Source organism: Coregonus clupeaformis, chromosome 2 (assembly GCF_020615455.1).
Source record: "Coregonus clupeaformis isolate EN_2021a chromosome 2, ASM2061545v1, whole genome shotgun sequence".
Lineage (NCBI taxonomy): Eukaryota > Metazoa > Chordata > Actinopteri > Salmoniformes > Salmonidae > Coregonus > Coregonus clupeaformis.
This window is the reverse complement of record NC_059193.1, coordinates 868593-883458: the sequence shown is the minus strand read 5'-3', so window position 1 is coordinate 883458 and position 14866 is coordinate 868593. Positions and strand designations below refer to the sequence as shown.

General features: G+C 43.3%; 1 protein-coding gene across 2 annotated transcripts; it reads left to right on the top strand.

The window, feature by feature from the left end:
• Nucleotides 1-2014: 2014 nt before the first annotated feature.
• On the top strand, nucleotides 2015-14529 carry LOC121550092 (kelch domain-containing protein 10-like). Of its 2 annotated transcripts, none has more exons than XR_005996906.2 (9): nucleotides 2015-2296; nucleotides 5453-5674; nucleotides 6967-7121; nucleotides 10017-10165; nucleotides 10409-10493; nucleotides 10959-11025; nucleotides 11120-11167; nucleotides 11437-11669; nucleotides 12205-12287. XR_005996906.2 is itself a non-coding variant. In XM_041862228.2 (9 exons), the coding sequence occupies exons 1-9, from the start codon at nucleotides 2212-2214 to the stop codon at nucleotides 12412-12414; spliced, it is 1161 nt and encodes a 386-aa protein (XP_041718162.1). In that variant the 5' UTR covers nucleotides 2016-2211; the 3' UTR covers nucleotides 12415-14529. The 2 variants fall into 2 exon arrangements, 1 of the variants encoding a protein (XP_041718162.1); XM_041862228.2 differs by having other exon boundaries at nucleotides 2016-2296; nucleotides 11437-11576; nucleotides 12205-14529.
• Nucleotides 14530-14866: the final 337 nt, after the last annotated feature.

Genomic DNA, 14866 nt, shown 5'->3' with positions numbered 1-14866 from the left:
CATTAGAAGGATCAGATAGGCCCTCGGGCACACTCCCTGAGGAGGGCCTTGCATTCATAGACTTATATTGCTAGCACTGAAACCGTTTTTAAAGTTGCACTATGCAGAAAGCGCTTCGCCATTTCTGGGTTGCTGAAACTCTAATAGTTCGCATTTCAGTATATGTGACAAAATAAGCTAGTATAGTGTAGAGAATCATTGTACCATATAACCGCTGTGACATATATTTTCCATAACCAAAAATATTGTATTTTCAGCTGTTTGATGCTGGTGTACAAAAAAAACGAAAGTAAAAGATGCAAAAACAAAACTTAAGAACGGGAAGCATAGAAGTAGTGCACATAGAACAGATCTACCGCTTCTTAGACTTGCTCTATAACTCATATTTATATGTTAATTTGGTTGGGTCGCCCAAAAAGTTACATATTGTCACTTTAAGCTTGCATCAAATCAAGGCTAGTGGAATCAGCTGGTTGTGCACAGTACACAGAGTTTTGACATCATCACCACACACCAGATGTTACAACCTGTGACAAGGCTGCACATCTGGCCAGTGTTTAAAAAAATAAAATAAATCATGTCCAGAGTGGACATACATTCTCCTTACCCACACAGGCAGGGGAATCGTATATCCGCAAGGCCACCCTCAGGTACCAGAGGCCAGTGGTTGACATGATCAACCAGGCTCTTTGCACTGCAGCAGGGGTGAAATCTACCATGAAGAAGTCCAAAAAAATAAAACTCTATCTTGAGGTGGAGGTCACCTACACAGTGACCATCAACCGCCTGGATGAGAGCACTGGTTCCATGGTGAAGTCTTCCCTTCTATGTCTGCCAGGACCAAAATTGCGACCAGGGATATCTCTTGCATAATCCATCCATAGATTTGTGGAGAAACTTGAGCAGAGAACGAACCCATCAATTTCCCTTGCACTAAAGGATGTGAGATCACAATTGTTTTAAACCCTTATTTTACCAGGTAAGTTGACTGAGAACACATTCTCATTTACAGCAACAACCTGGGGAATAGTTACAGAGGAGAGGAAGGGGGATGAATGAGCCAATTGGAAGCAGTTCAGTTGTGTGCAGAAAAACAAAATATTTTGTCAAGAGCTGGAGTTCAATTCTAAGTTTGTCTGATACCCTAGTCTTGTCTTCTCTGTTTGCAGTCTGTTGTGGATGTAACCCTGGCAATAAGCACAGCCATCCAGGACAGGGAGGATAAGGAAGTCATTATTATCCAATCAGGTCAGTTACCTTGAGAAAGTGCACTGACAGATGCTTTTTGTCTTCATATATTTTCATATCGTGGAATTGAAATGATCAACAGGCCAATGTTTATAACGTAAATGCTTCCTTCAATAAATAAAATGTATTTCCCTGTTGGTCATTTTCTGCTCGATGTTGTCCGGAAATCCAAGAGGGAATGTCCAACACTTCTTATAGGATTTTATGACTATGGCAATGATGTGCTTTTGCTTCATGAAGTGATAGTGTGAATAAAGTGTTTTTGTTCCTGGTGAAAAGATTTTCAACCTCAACAATTTCATGTGGCCTAGGTATGAATAAATACATTTTCATTTGACTTTAAGCCTTTTTCTATTAGCCAAGTCACAGTGACACAGTATTAGTAATTGGTAATTCATGCTAAATCCATCATTATGCAACATATGCCAAACTTTTTGCATCAAATCCAAAGTATTTTATGGACAATTAGACGAGCTATGAACTATGCAAAGCGCTCAATTATGCACCGTAGGTTGAAAATAACATTTTATTTTCAACATAGTATGCACCTTGCCCCGCCAATAATTAGGTCGTCACTAGTTATCACAGCCACAAAGTCATAAACCCCGCCTATTACTTAAATGAATCTTCTCAAAATGTGATTTTAAACCTAACTCTAACCTTAACCACACTGCTAACCTTATGTCTAACCTTAGCCTTAAATTAAGACCAAAAAGCAAATGTTTGTTTTCATGAATATTTACGATGGCTGTGGTAACTAGTGGAAACTCAATAACTTTCCTGCGTGATGCACATCAATAACAGGCTCTCTGATTGGTCAGGGATACATGACCCGGTGTGCATTTGTGGCTTTCCTTGGGAATAATGTAATGTTTTATGATTTGTAATGTATTATCAGCACCTTAAAGCATTTTGTCTCAATTTTGAGTGACATTTTGTTGATCGTCTTGGATCTGGGAAACGATGTCGGCCGCAGAAGGCGATCGCAGTTCGGAACAACTGAATAAATTCGAGCAACTGACAGTGAGGCCTCCACTCAGAGTAGCAGGTCAGTCAAAAACAACATACTGTAGCATATCCAGCTAGCTAGCGTAGCCATATTATTAGAGACCTGTCCGCTGGTAACGTTACTGTAATGAAACAAATTCAATGAATATGATTGACATAGTTTGGTAATCTTGATTGCAGAGATAAACGGGGATTTTGTGGTAATGACATTGAAAGGCAAGATGCTTAACCAAATGTAAAAATAGCGGCTAGCTAGTTAGCCTCTGTCTGAACCACTAACTAGCTACCTAGCTAGGTGAGTTAGCTGATGAAGATTATCTCATAGAACAAAACGTATAAGATCTCCTAAGCCTGTGTTTACCACATACCTTATTTTCAGTGTTTATCAACAACAACAACAAAAAATCCCCATAGGCTTTGGCCAATGAGCCATGGCGGAGTTAGTGCCTACAAAAAGATGCCATTACTATTGCTCTCTATAGGTCTAGTTGTGCGTGGCCTACTATTTAGCTGCTGTGGAATATCTAGGCAATGCCTTGCTTCTTATCAAATTATGTAGAGTGTGTGCGAGCGAGTGAGCGAGCGAAGGGCATGTGCTAAAGATAATGCATACTGTAGAAAGAGGATAGGCTACATGCATGCCTTTGTACATACAATCTTCTCTGTAACCCATGGCCCTACATGATCACTGGACAGAAGTAATCCTAGGCTGGTTTTCAGCGGCTGGTGGAATGTGCTACTGTACTGTACAGAGACACTTATAGATCTTATCTCCAGATAAGCTTATGTATGATTTTCTCTGAGTGGACATTGGGTGACACTGAAAAAAGCCACCTAGCAACAGAGAGGACATGAGTGCCTGGGCAATATAAAGCCAGGCTGTCAGACCAGCTCAAAAAGTTTAAGGAGAACAGAATGAATTGGGATGTTTAGGGCCTGGGAGAACAGCATGCATGGGGATGTTTATGGCCTGGGATAACAACAGTGTGACAGGAACTGGGCCAATGGACAGTGACAGTGGGATTTGGTAGCAGAACTTGGGTGCGAGCCGGCCTCTTGAGCTTGGCACTGTCTACTGGTGGACAAAACACAGGCCTGGTCCATTTTATATTGCAATATACAAGGACATCACCACTTGGTTCATGCTATGTGAAAGTGGCATTGAAGGGTGGAATTTTCTCAAACCTAGAATAGATGGGTTGGGTTACATGTGGAAGACGTATGGGTTGAATGCATTCAGTTGTGCGACTGACGAGGTATCCCCTTTCCCTTAACCAAAGGTAGTCTAGGTCCTATACTTCACCCCAAGTATAGCATTTTTGGTTTCTAGTAGAGTGGGTATGGTTAGCGCTGCCCTACATTGAGAGTGAAGATGAAGAATGACCTGTGCTCAACCCATGTCTTATCTCGTCTTTTAGCTTGTTAGTTGAGTGTCGTTTTGGCGTGGTAAAGCTTTATCTTGGTCTCAAGCCTGGCGCTGAGAGTATCAGTGGTTCACATATGGTATGGTGTGAATGGACAGTTAACTGCCAAAATAAATGAAACACTTGAGTAAATGAGGGATATAGAGTATATTGAAGGCAGGTGATTCCACACAGGTGTGGTTCCTGAGTTAATTAAGGAATTAACATCCCATCATGCTTAGGGTCAGGTATAAAAATGCCCATTATTTTGGCTAACATGCATTGCTAGAAGAAGAGATCTCTGTAACTTTGAAAGAGGGGTCTCAAAGGAGCATAGGGGGTTTAAAGTGTGTGTGTGTGTGTGTGTGTGTGTGTGTGTGTGTCTGTCAGATCTCAACCCAATTGAACACTTTCTGGAGCAGTGCTTGAGATGGCATTTTCCACCACCATCAACAAAACACCAAATTATGGAATTTCTTGTGGAAGAATGGTGTCGCATCCCTCCAATAGAGTTCCAGACACTTGTAGAATCTATGCCCAGGTGCATTGAGGCTGTTCTGGCGGCTTGTGGTGGCCCAATGGCCTATTATCAACATGGAATGAACGTTTTGTTTCTCTTGTACACAGTATGCTGCAGAAACTGGTTATTCTGCTTTGCACGGAATCTCGCTATGCTGTTGGACATAGGATAAATGTTTTGGATGGCTTGTGCTTTGTAGTTTTCACTGCAACCCCACTGTCTCTGAAAAATGACTACCTTGTAAACAATGTCCTTGGGTTCTGTTAGCCTAACCTAGGATCTGCATCTAATCACAAGATTATCATCATGGTAATCACCCCTTGCTCTGTTTAAGAAACAAGTGGTTGGCGTGTGTGTGTTGCTGACCGACTGACGGCTCTGATGCAAAACAAACTCGCCCAATGACACACTTATGTTAGTGTGTTTTTGTCACCTTCCAGCACCCACCCATCTTGTTGATTCTCTCTGACTGTCAGTATCAGTGTGTTCCCTAAGCGCCAGTCAAATAACTGACTACTAGACTTAACCCTTATGTGGCTGGCTACTTAATTGATGCAACCAAATTAGATTTTTTCTGTAGGGCTAGAATTAGATTTTCGGGAACACACTGGTATCAGCTGCAATGTTGCGGGTTGTGGACCTAATGCCCAGCCTAGGAATTAGGCTATTGGCGGTGAGCTCTGGGTTTTTACACCTCTGCAGATGGACTGTGGAGAGGAAAGTCATGCAGCTGAAAGGTGGAGGTGGGAGGGCTCTTGTGATCTCTCTTGGTGGACAGTCACTGTGGAAAAGAGCGCCCCATCGGTGTGACCTTTTGAAAGTTGTGTTCCTAAGTCTGAGTCGTTTGTTTTCAGTGGAAACCTCCAGAATCCCAGATGGCAACTTGGAAGGACCTTGCTCAGACAGCATAGGGTAGTCCTCAACTAGTACGGTTGCAAAATTCCATAAATCCTGGTTTGAGAACTCCAGATTTCCTGCTTATTCCATTCTGATTCCGGTAGTCTTCCAACTAATATTTTTTGGTAAGGTTACTGGAATCTTGCAACTCTATCAACTAGTCAAACTGTCCTGTTTACATCATTTAGTTAGGACAGTTTTTTTTTTAAATCAACTTTTATTATCATGGCAGCATGATGTGGACCCACAGGACTGATGAAGGATGGCCAACTAGGCTGTGTGGGGTTCCTGTAGTTGTAGCTTACCATCTCTTGCCAGCTTGTCCCTTACTCTCATCCTCCTCCTAATACCTCTGCCACTCTGTACCACCCCACAGGTCTCCATATGCCCCCAGCTCGGAGCGGGCATCGCTGCGTGGCAGACAACACCAACCTGTACGTGTTCGGGGGGTACAACCCGGACTACGATGAGTCGGGTGGCCAGGAGAACGAAGACTACCCACTGTTCAGGGAGCTGTGGAGGTACCACTTTGCCACGGGCACCTGGCAGCAGATCCGCACAGAGGGCTACATGCCCACCGAACTGGCCTCCATGTCAGGTAAGGGAGCCAGTAGGATTGTTTTTTTCAGGTATGGAATTTAAAGGGACACTACAGTGAAAATGATCTATTAGCCTATGGGTGTCCCTTGATGTATTATCTTCAGGTACCGAAGGGTATTAACTTCAGGTACCGAAGGGTATTAACTTCAGGTACCGAAGGGTATTATCTTCAGGTACCGAACGGTATTAACTTCAGGTACCGAAGGGTATTATCTTCAGGTACCGAAGGGTATTATCTTCAGGTACCGAAGGGTATTAACTTCAGGGGTACCGAAGGGTATTAACTTCAGGGGTACCGAAGGGTATTATCTTCAGGAGTCCCGTGTGGCTCAGTTTGTAGAACATGATGCTTGCAACTCCAGGGTTGTGGGTTTGATTCCCACAGGGGACCAGTATGAAATATGTATATACTCTCTTCTGTAAGTCGCTCTGGATAAGAGCGTCTTCTAAATTACAAAAATGTAAATGAGTATTATCTTGGGTATAAATTAAGCTCATTGAGCATACTAAGGGCAGATTGAACTATTTGACAGTCATTCAGTACAACTAAAATACCAGGGCAATCTATTGTAGGAATTTACCCTGGACATTTATGAATGGAAAACTCATGTTGCTTTAGTTAGTTACTTTTTAATTTCCAATTTATGTAATCCAACAATAACAACTTGTCTTAATTAATGCAGTATGGTCACTTCTTATCAAGAGGGGAAATGTGTGATTGTATGAAAGAACGCTTGAATGAAAGAGCGCTGCCAATGAGATGCTGGTGGGTGTCAAACTGATTTAGAACCCAGTCACTAGTGACGCGTTTTAGTTAGTAAAATATGATTTCTCTAACTCATTGATGTATTAAATCACGAAAGCGCATTTCTACACAAACATCAAATGGACTGTTTTGATAAATAATTGGGCTGTGGATGATTTCTCGGTTTTACCTCGTCATCCCCTGATATTATGACCTCAGAAGAGAATGGATTATCAGGTTTAGTGATTTGGTGAAAAGCCTCCACATGGACAGTCCCACCTGCTTTCAGACAGCTGGGCATAGTGTCTGGTAGGCATGACAATGGGAGGTACTAGCTGTACTTCAAATCAAATTTTATTGGCCGCATACACATATTTAGCAGATGTTATTGCGGGTGTAGCGAAATGCTTGTAAAATAAGTCCAAAAATGTGTCCAATAAGAAACACTTGTTTTTGTTTTCCGTTGCAAAATGTTTTGCTACTGTGTGCCCTAATGAACACGACCCAGCTTAAACCCTCAGGATTGTGTCCCATGTGTCCCTCAGCTGTTTTACATGGGAACAATCTGCTGGTGTTCGGTGGCACCGGCATTCCCTTTGGGGAAAACAACGGGAATGACGTCCACGTCTGCAATGTCAAGTACAAGCGGTGGTCGCTGCTCAACTGCCGAGGGAAGAAGCCCAACCGAATCTACGGACAGGTAGACCAATCAAATCCCGCATCACTGGCTCATATCTGGTCATCTTCTCTACTGGTTCTGTCTGCCACTGCCTCCTTGGCTTGCTCTGGACTCTTCTGGGGTTTAGGCCTACACGCCGTATCCTGTTAAAGGGCACTCCGCCACTTTTCATCATCTCCAGTACCATACCAGTGGCTACATACAGTGCCTTCGGAAAGTATTCAGACCCCTTGACTTTTTCCACATTTTCTTACCTGGGGCTCCCCCACCATACATTAAACTACAAGTACTGTAGAGAAGTGATCCATGGACCTTACTGGGCTACTCAACCCATGAGTAGATTCGTAACCATAGGTGGTCCTCTGTAGCTCAGCTGGTAGAGCACGGCGCTTGTAACGCCAAGGTAGTGGGTTCGATCCCCGGGACCACCCATACACAAAAATGTATGCACGCATGACTGTAAGTCGCTTTGGATAAAAGCGTCTGCTAAATGGCTTATTATTATTATTATTGTTATGTTACAGCCTTATTCTAAATTATTCAATGTTTTTTCCCCCTCGTCAATCTACACACAATACCCCATAATGACAAAGAAAAAATTGGTTTTTAGAAATATCAAATGTGCATAAGTATTCAGACCCTTTACTCAATACTTTGTTGAAGCACCTTTGGTAGCGATTATAGCCTTGAGTCTTCTTGGGTATGAAGCTACAAGCTTGGCACACCTGTACCTCCCGAGTAGTGCAGTGGTCCACTAGAGATCCTGGTTCGAATCCAGGCTCTGTCGTAGCCGGCCGCGACCGGGAGACCAAGGTGGCGGCACACAATTGGCCCACCGTCGTCCAGGATAGGGGAGGGAAGGGCCGGCAGGGATGTAGCTCAATTGGTAGAGCTACATCCCTGCGTGGGTTCGATTCCCACTGGGGGCCAGTATGAAAAAATAAAAAAAGAATGTATGCACTAACTGTAAGTCGCTCTGGATAAGAGCATCTGCTAAATGACTAAAATGTAAATGTATTTGGGGAGTTTATCCCATTCTTCTCTGCAGATCCTCTCAAGCTCTGTCAGGTTGGATGGGGAGCGTCGCTGCACAGCTATTTTCAGGTCTCTCCAGAGATGTTAGATCGGGTTCAAGTCCGGGCTCTGGCTGGGCCACTCAAGGACATTCAGAGACTTGTCCCGAAGCCACTCCTGCGTTGTCTTGGCTGTGTGCTTAGGGTTGTTGTCCTATTGGAAGGTGAACCTTCACCCCAGTCTGAGTCCTGAGCGTTCTGGAGCAGGTTTTCATCAAGGATCTCTATGTACTTTGCTCCGTTCATCTTTCCCTCAATCCTGACTAGTCTCCCAGTCCCTGCCACCACCATGCTTCACCGTAGGGATGGTGCCAGGTTTCCTCCAGACGTGACATTTGGCATTCAGGCCAAAGAGTTCAATCTTGTTTTCATCAGACCAGAGAATCTTGTTAATAATGGTCTGAGAGTCTTTAGGTGTCTTTTGGCAATCTCCAAGTGGGCTGTCATGTGCCTTTTACTGAGGAGTGGCTTCTGTCTGGCCACTCTACCATGAAGGCCTACTTGGTGGAGGGCTGCAGAGAGGGTTGTCCTTCTCGAAGGTTCTCCCATCTCCACAGAGGAACTCTAGAGCTCTGTCAGTGTGACCATCGGGTTCTTGGTCATCTCCCTGACCAAGGCCCTTCTCCCCCGATTGCTCAGTTTGGCCTGGCGGGCCAGCTCTAGGAAGAGTCTTGGTGCTTCCAAACTTCTTCCATTTAAGAATGATGGAGGCCACTGTGTTCTTGGGGACCTTCAATGCTGCAGAAATGTTTTGGTACCCTTCCCCAGATCTGTGCCTCGACACAATCCTGTCTCAGAGCTCTACGGACAATTCCTTCGACCTCATGGCTTGGTTTTTGCTCTGACATACACTGTCAACTGCGGGACCTTATATAGACAGATGTGTGCCTTTCCAAATCATGTCCAATCAATTGAATTTACCACAGGTGGACTCCAATCAAGTTGTATAAACATCTCAAGGATGATCAATGGAAACAGGATGCACCTGAGCTCAATTACGAGTCTCATAGGAAAGGGTCTGAATACTTATGTAAATAAGGAATTTCTGTTTTTTGTTTTTAATACATTTGCAAACATTTCTAAAAACCTGTTTTCGCTTTGTCATTATGGGGTATTGTGTGTAGATTAATGAGGAAATTGTTTTATTTAATCCATTTTAGAATAAGGCTGTAACGAAACAAAATGGGGAAAAAGTAAAGGGGTTGTGAAGGAAATGTTATTGTGTGAAGAAAGAGCCTTGAAAATGTTCATCTTGCCTTTGGTGTCGTTAAACAATCCTTGGTTCCTGCCTGTGCTTGGTAAAGATATGAGGGGGGGCTGTCATGACCCCCTCCTTAGGACCATCTGGCAGAACGCCCAGAATATGTTCTTTAAGTTAAGCTAGGAGACGGAGCCAGTCACATGTAGGAACCAATCCAATCAATCATGTTTATGTAGGTTTTAAGTAGCCGTTTCTTGCTCCCCACGTCACCGCAAATCTCATAGTGTTTGAAAATCACTGTTTTTAAAATGTTTTACCTTTTGATGATGTCATAGGATTGAACTTCATCTTTTTTTCTACGCCGTTTTTGCATGTAGACACTGGTATTGAGCTGGAGGTATGAAAATTAGGTTAAAAAGCGCTTTGTGACAAATGCATTTGTAAAATTTGAATAAAATCTGATTGACGTAGCTAGAATTCATGGTAGCCAAATGTCCACAAGGATAGGTAGAGGCATTAAAGGTTCCCAGGGAACATATTATGTAGCAAAAATAGGAGATAGGGAATCCTTGTAAATAAATATATTTATTGTTGTTGATTTCCATTTGTAGTTTGATTTGGTTTTGTTTCTCTGTCCCCAAGGCGATGGCCATCATTAACAGCTTCCTATATGTGTTTGGGGGAACGACGGGCTACATATACAGCACAGATCTGCACAGACTGGACCTGACCACCAGAGAGTGGATCCACCTCAAACCCAACAACCCACCAGACGACCTGCCTGAGGAACGGTGAGCGTCACGCCTTAATCGGACCCACCGGATCATGTCATTGTCATTCCACATTAGGGAAGATCTATGGACCAGTTCAGGTAGTCCCTCCATGTTTCGGTCCAATTTCTTCTGTTTTGTGTCTAGTGAATACACCCCAGGAATGTCACTGGGTAGCATGAGTGATGACCTGACCTTTTCCTTTCAGCTCCTAGAGGAGCAGAGGGCCTCATAAGTGATGAGTCATGTCTGTTTGTGTCACAGGTACAGGCATGAAATAGCACATGACCGTCAGAGGATATACATCCTGGGAGGAGGAACCTCCTGGACCTCCTACCCGCTGGACAAGGTAGCACACCAACCTGTCATCAACATAAACCTGTGGTAGTTAGTGGCCCTGTTCCAATACTGTGGAAATGCGTCCTTCCTTCCTTCCTTGTTTCATTGAGGTGAGCACAGATTTATAAGTAATTGGATAGGTTACCACCATGTCACTTTCACCAATCCATCCAATTCAGATCTGTGATAACTTCAAGGAAGATCGGAAGACTGATCGTAAACCTGTGATGGTAGTGAGTCTGACTAGGCAAACAGACAGCTAATCTGGGGAATTTGGTCACTTGATGGTTTTCAGGCTATCTTTAGTACAGTAAAGCCATATGGATGGAGGAAGCAGCAACTTCTGTCACTGAGTGTGGGTGGGTTCTGTGGGTGGGTTCTGTGGGTGGGTTCTGTGGGTGGGTTCTGTGGGTGGGTTCTGGGTTATTTTTTGTTTGTGGTGAACTCATTTATTATTATTTAATTTTTTTACCAGATACATGCGTACAACCTGGAGACAAATTCCTGGGAAGAGATCTCAACCAAGCCTCACGATAAAATAGGTTTGTGTTTGATGTTTTAATTGAAAACTAATGTGCTGTCTATGGGTATTATTTCCCATATTTCTACTCATCCAATTGCTTTGGGTTTTGACAGGGTACCCTGCTCCCAGGAGATGTCACAGCTGTGTGCAGATACGGAACGGTGAGATAAATCTATTTTTTAACATGTTTATTCAATAGCAGTAGAATCAAAAATCATCATTTGTCCAGGAGGTGTAGTGGTATTGCTGCCCTGACCACATATCCCCCTAGCGGCGGTGGTTTGATCAAAGCCATTGCTTACTTTCATATGTCTGCTTCTGTCTGTCTCGGCCTCACATTCAACAGTTTCTTTCAATAAAGAGGTGATTTCAGTCGTCCCATCAATACATTCTAACTGGTCTCGGTCTAACCAATAATGTTTTCTCTCAGATGTGTTTCTATGTGGAGGTTACAACGGGGAAGTCATAGTGGCTGATCTGTGGAAGATCAACCTGCAGACGTTCCAGTGGACCAAGCTCCCAGCAGTGATGCCTGAGCCAGCCTATTTCCACTGTGCTGCTGTGACCCCGGTCAGTAGGGCACTGTGCTGCTGTGACCCCGGTCAGTAGGGCACTGTGCTGCTGTGACCCCGGTCAGTAGGGCACTGTGCTGCTGTGACCCCGGTCAGTAGGGCACTGTGCTAGAGGAAATCCCAGCTGTTTATAGTGTCCCATTCACAGTTTATTTGCTTTTCACTGGTTTCAAGATCTAGCATAGTAGACTTAAAGGGAAACGCCACTGAAAAACAATCTTTTGGTATTTTTTAAATTTATTAGTCCACTGTTGATACGGTCCCAAAATGTTTTGCATGTCAGCAGTCAAGATATTAGACTTTCAAGAATCAGTGTCACTTGCCACATCATCATGATGATTTTCCTCTAATAAGGTGCTGTGTCTCCTTCCCTCTCTCTAGTACCTCATTTCATAACTCATTTGTAAGTCCCTTCAATCTCTCTGGCCTAAGCCCATTTCTGTTTCCAATCCAGTTAGCTTCATTGGAACGATAAGTCAGTATATTCTTACACTGCCAAAACAAGGACACAGGATCATCCTAAATCAATAACAACAATTCAATATCCCGCTCATATTTCACTCACTCTCTCTGTGTGACCATTTGTTGCATGGCGATAAAGCTTTCTAATTCTTCTCTCCGGTCAGGCTGGCTGCATGTACGTCCACGGCGGCGTGGTGAACATCCACGAGAACAAGCGGACTGGTTCCCTGTTTAAGATCTGGCTGGTGGTGCCCAGCCTGCTGGAGCTGTGCTGGGAGCGGCTGCTCAAGGCCCACCCCCAGCTGGCTCAGTTGCCCACCATGCAGCTCTTCCACCTGGGCCTCACACAGGAACTCATCGAGCGCTTGAAATAAAGGAGGGAGGATGGATGGAATGATAGATGGACGGATGGATGGGAGGAGATGTCGGGCGGAGAGCACAGGATTTATTTTGAAGGGGGTCGCCTTTAAGGAGTTGATGGTCCCTCTGCCTACGTAGCCCCGCCTTAAAACCAAAAACAATGGGATTCTTTTTTTCGTTGTGTTTGGACTTCTGATGATTTTAAAGGGAATCCAAGTGGAATGTTTCATGCCCCAGCCCCGTCCCACCCCCATGCCCCCGCCCCGCCCCCATCTTGCCTTTGTGTTAAGCAAGGTCGCCGCCCCAGCACACACACACGCCTCCAGCCTCTCAATCTGCCTGCCTGCAGACCCAGAAATCATTTACAGATTCACGACAACCCCTCACTACTTTCTCATTTTATATTGGCCTTCATGACTTTAATAAGAATGTCATTTCAAAGGAAAGGGTGCATGATTATTATTTATTCTGGATTTCTCTCTACGTGCAATTAGGAAAGTTAGACAGACTTGGAGTCAGGTGACAGTTGGCATGTTTTGTGTTACAAGGGGAAAGTAGTATTGGTACCACCCTCATGCGAGACTGGTATGACAGACAGACGCAGGTTGTTGTCAGCACTTTTCCCTATTCAAGGCTTATTATGAAGGGATAATGTCTGATTTTAATTGTTGATTATTTGTGTGAAGAGCAGACGGATGCTACTGTAGTTGGGTCTCTAGTAGAGCACTTCCCTTTCACCTCATCTCACAGCACACTCCTTATAATACCCATTTAACACTCTGATAGTTATCAGATATACATACAGTTATCTCTGATATACAGGTATCTCTGACAGTTATCTCTGATATACAGGTATCTCTGACAGTTATCTCTGATATACAGGTATCTCTGACAGTTATCTCTGATATACAGGTATCTCTGATATAGTTATCTGAGTGTGTCCCAAATGGCACCCAATTCCCTATATAGTGCACTACCCTTCTTATCTCCACCATAGTAGAACATATAAGCATAAGAGTCAAAACACCTGGTCTCCATTCATTCTGAACCGTATCAGTCACTTTAGTTCTTCAGTATACTTGCGATAGTCCATTTGTAAACTAAATCATCTGATCACTGTGAATATGGTGCTACTTAAATTACTTTAAAATGTTTTTATTTTAAAAAAATATTTAATTTCTGTTCCAACTTTTACTCCCTCTTTGCTGATAATTTTTTTTGGGGGGGTCCATTTTAAGTAGAATACTAACATTGATCTGATTTATTCAGTGCCTTTCCCAAAGTTTAAATGATATTGAAGTACCACAAGCTAGAAAGAAGGAAATGTGATGAGTAATGGTTTAGTTTGATCCAAACATACTGACTGTTTAGGAATGACTCTCTGTTTCTGATTGTTCTTCCTTTTCTATCATTCCCCTCACACCGAAGAGAACATATGCACCACTTGGGTAGACAGTGCATTGGTCAATCTTTTAACTCTGCCCTTTCCAAACACATTCAACTGCTCCATTGTCAAGCGATCACTGGACAAATAGTTAAAGAAAGCAGCAATAATGTGAGCAGAGTAATATTGAATTATGCTGCTGTATTTATGAATGAATTACAGTTTGTATGTTGTTGTACTTGTGGGCCGAATCCAAAAAGTAGTAAGTATTCTGCTGTTAAATAAAAAAAATGTATGCAGAGTGCCAGGGTAAAATAATCAACACAGTTCAGATGATATGCTGAGATGGGGACGTGTTTTAACGCCAAATATTATTGCACCTTGAATTCAATGCCATTAAAATCTGCCTTGTGGGACAAAATAGTATTTATTGATCGTTGCCATGGGGATAGTTTAAAATGTCAATGACTACCCATGATTCCCTGCGCCCCATCAAGGAAATGCCTAAATCTGTGCCTGTCCTCGTTCTATTCCCCCTCTTCTTCTCCTCTGCGTGACGACAACATAGGCTCCCAGTATGCATGATGTCATGACAGTCACCTTTTATGTTGGAAAACAAGTTGTCTCCCCTGGACTTTAATCCTTGCTGTGCAGCAAATGGTTAAGGCGACCACTGAATTGATAATTGTATTTGTGAATTTTTTGTTTCGATTGTTGACGAGTCAATAAAAATGTACTGTAAATAGTTTTGTATCACCTTTGTTTGCTTAGCCTGGTCCCAGATCTGTTTGTGTGGTCTTGCCAACGCCGATTGTCACGAGTTGAAGCAAGACAGAACAAACAGATCTGGGATCAGGCTATGGTTTGCTTGCTTCAACATAGTGTTATGTAACTGGCATGGAATGAACCTTTTAGATTAGATCAGTCAACCTTGCCCTTGTAGTGCACACGTTACCAAGTATCTTGGTTTGCCTAACAGTCCAGATTTAGTTACCTTGATTTAACCACCATAACGTCCTCTGTATGTGCAACAAGCACATTGAAATTGGCATGCCGTTGCTTATGACAGATCATTATTTTCC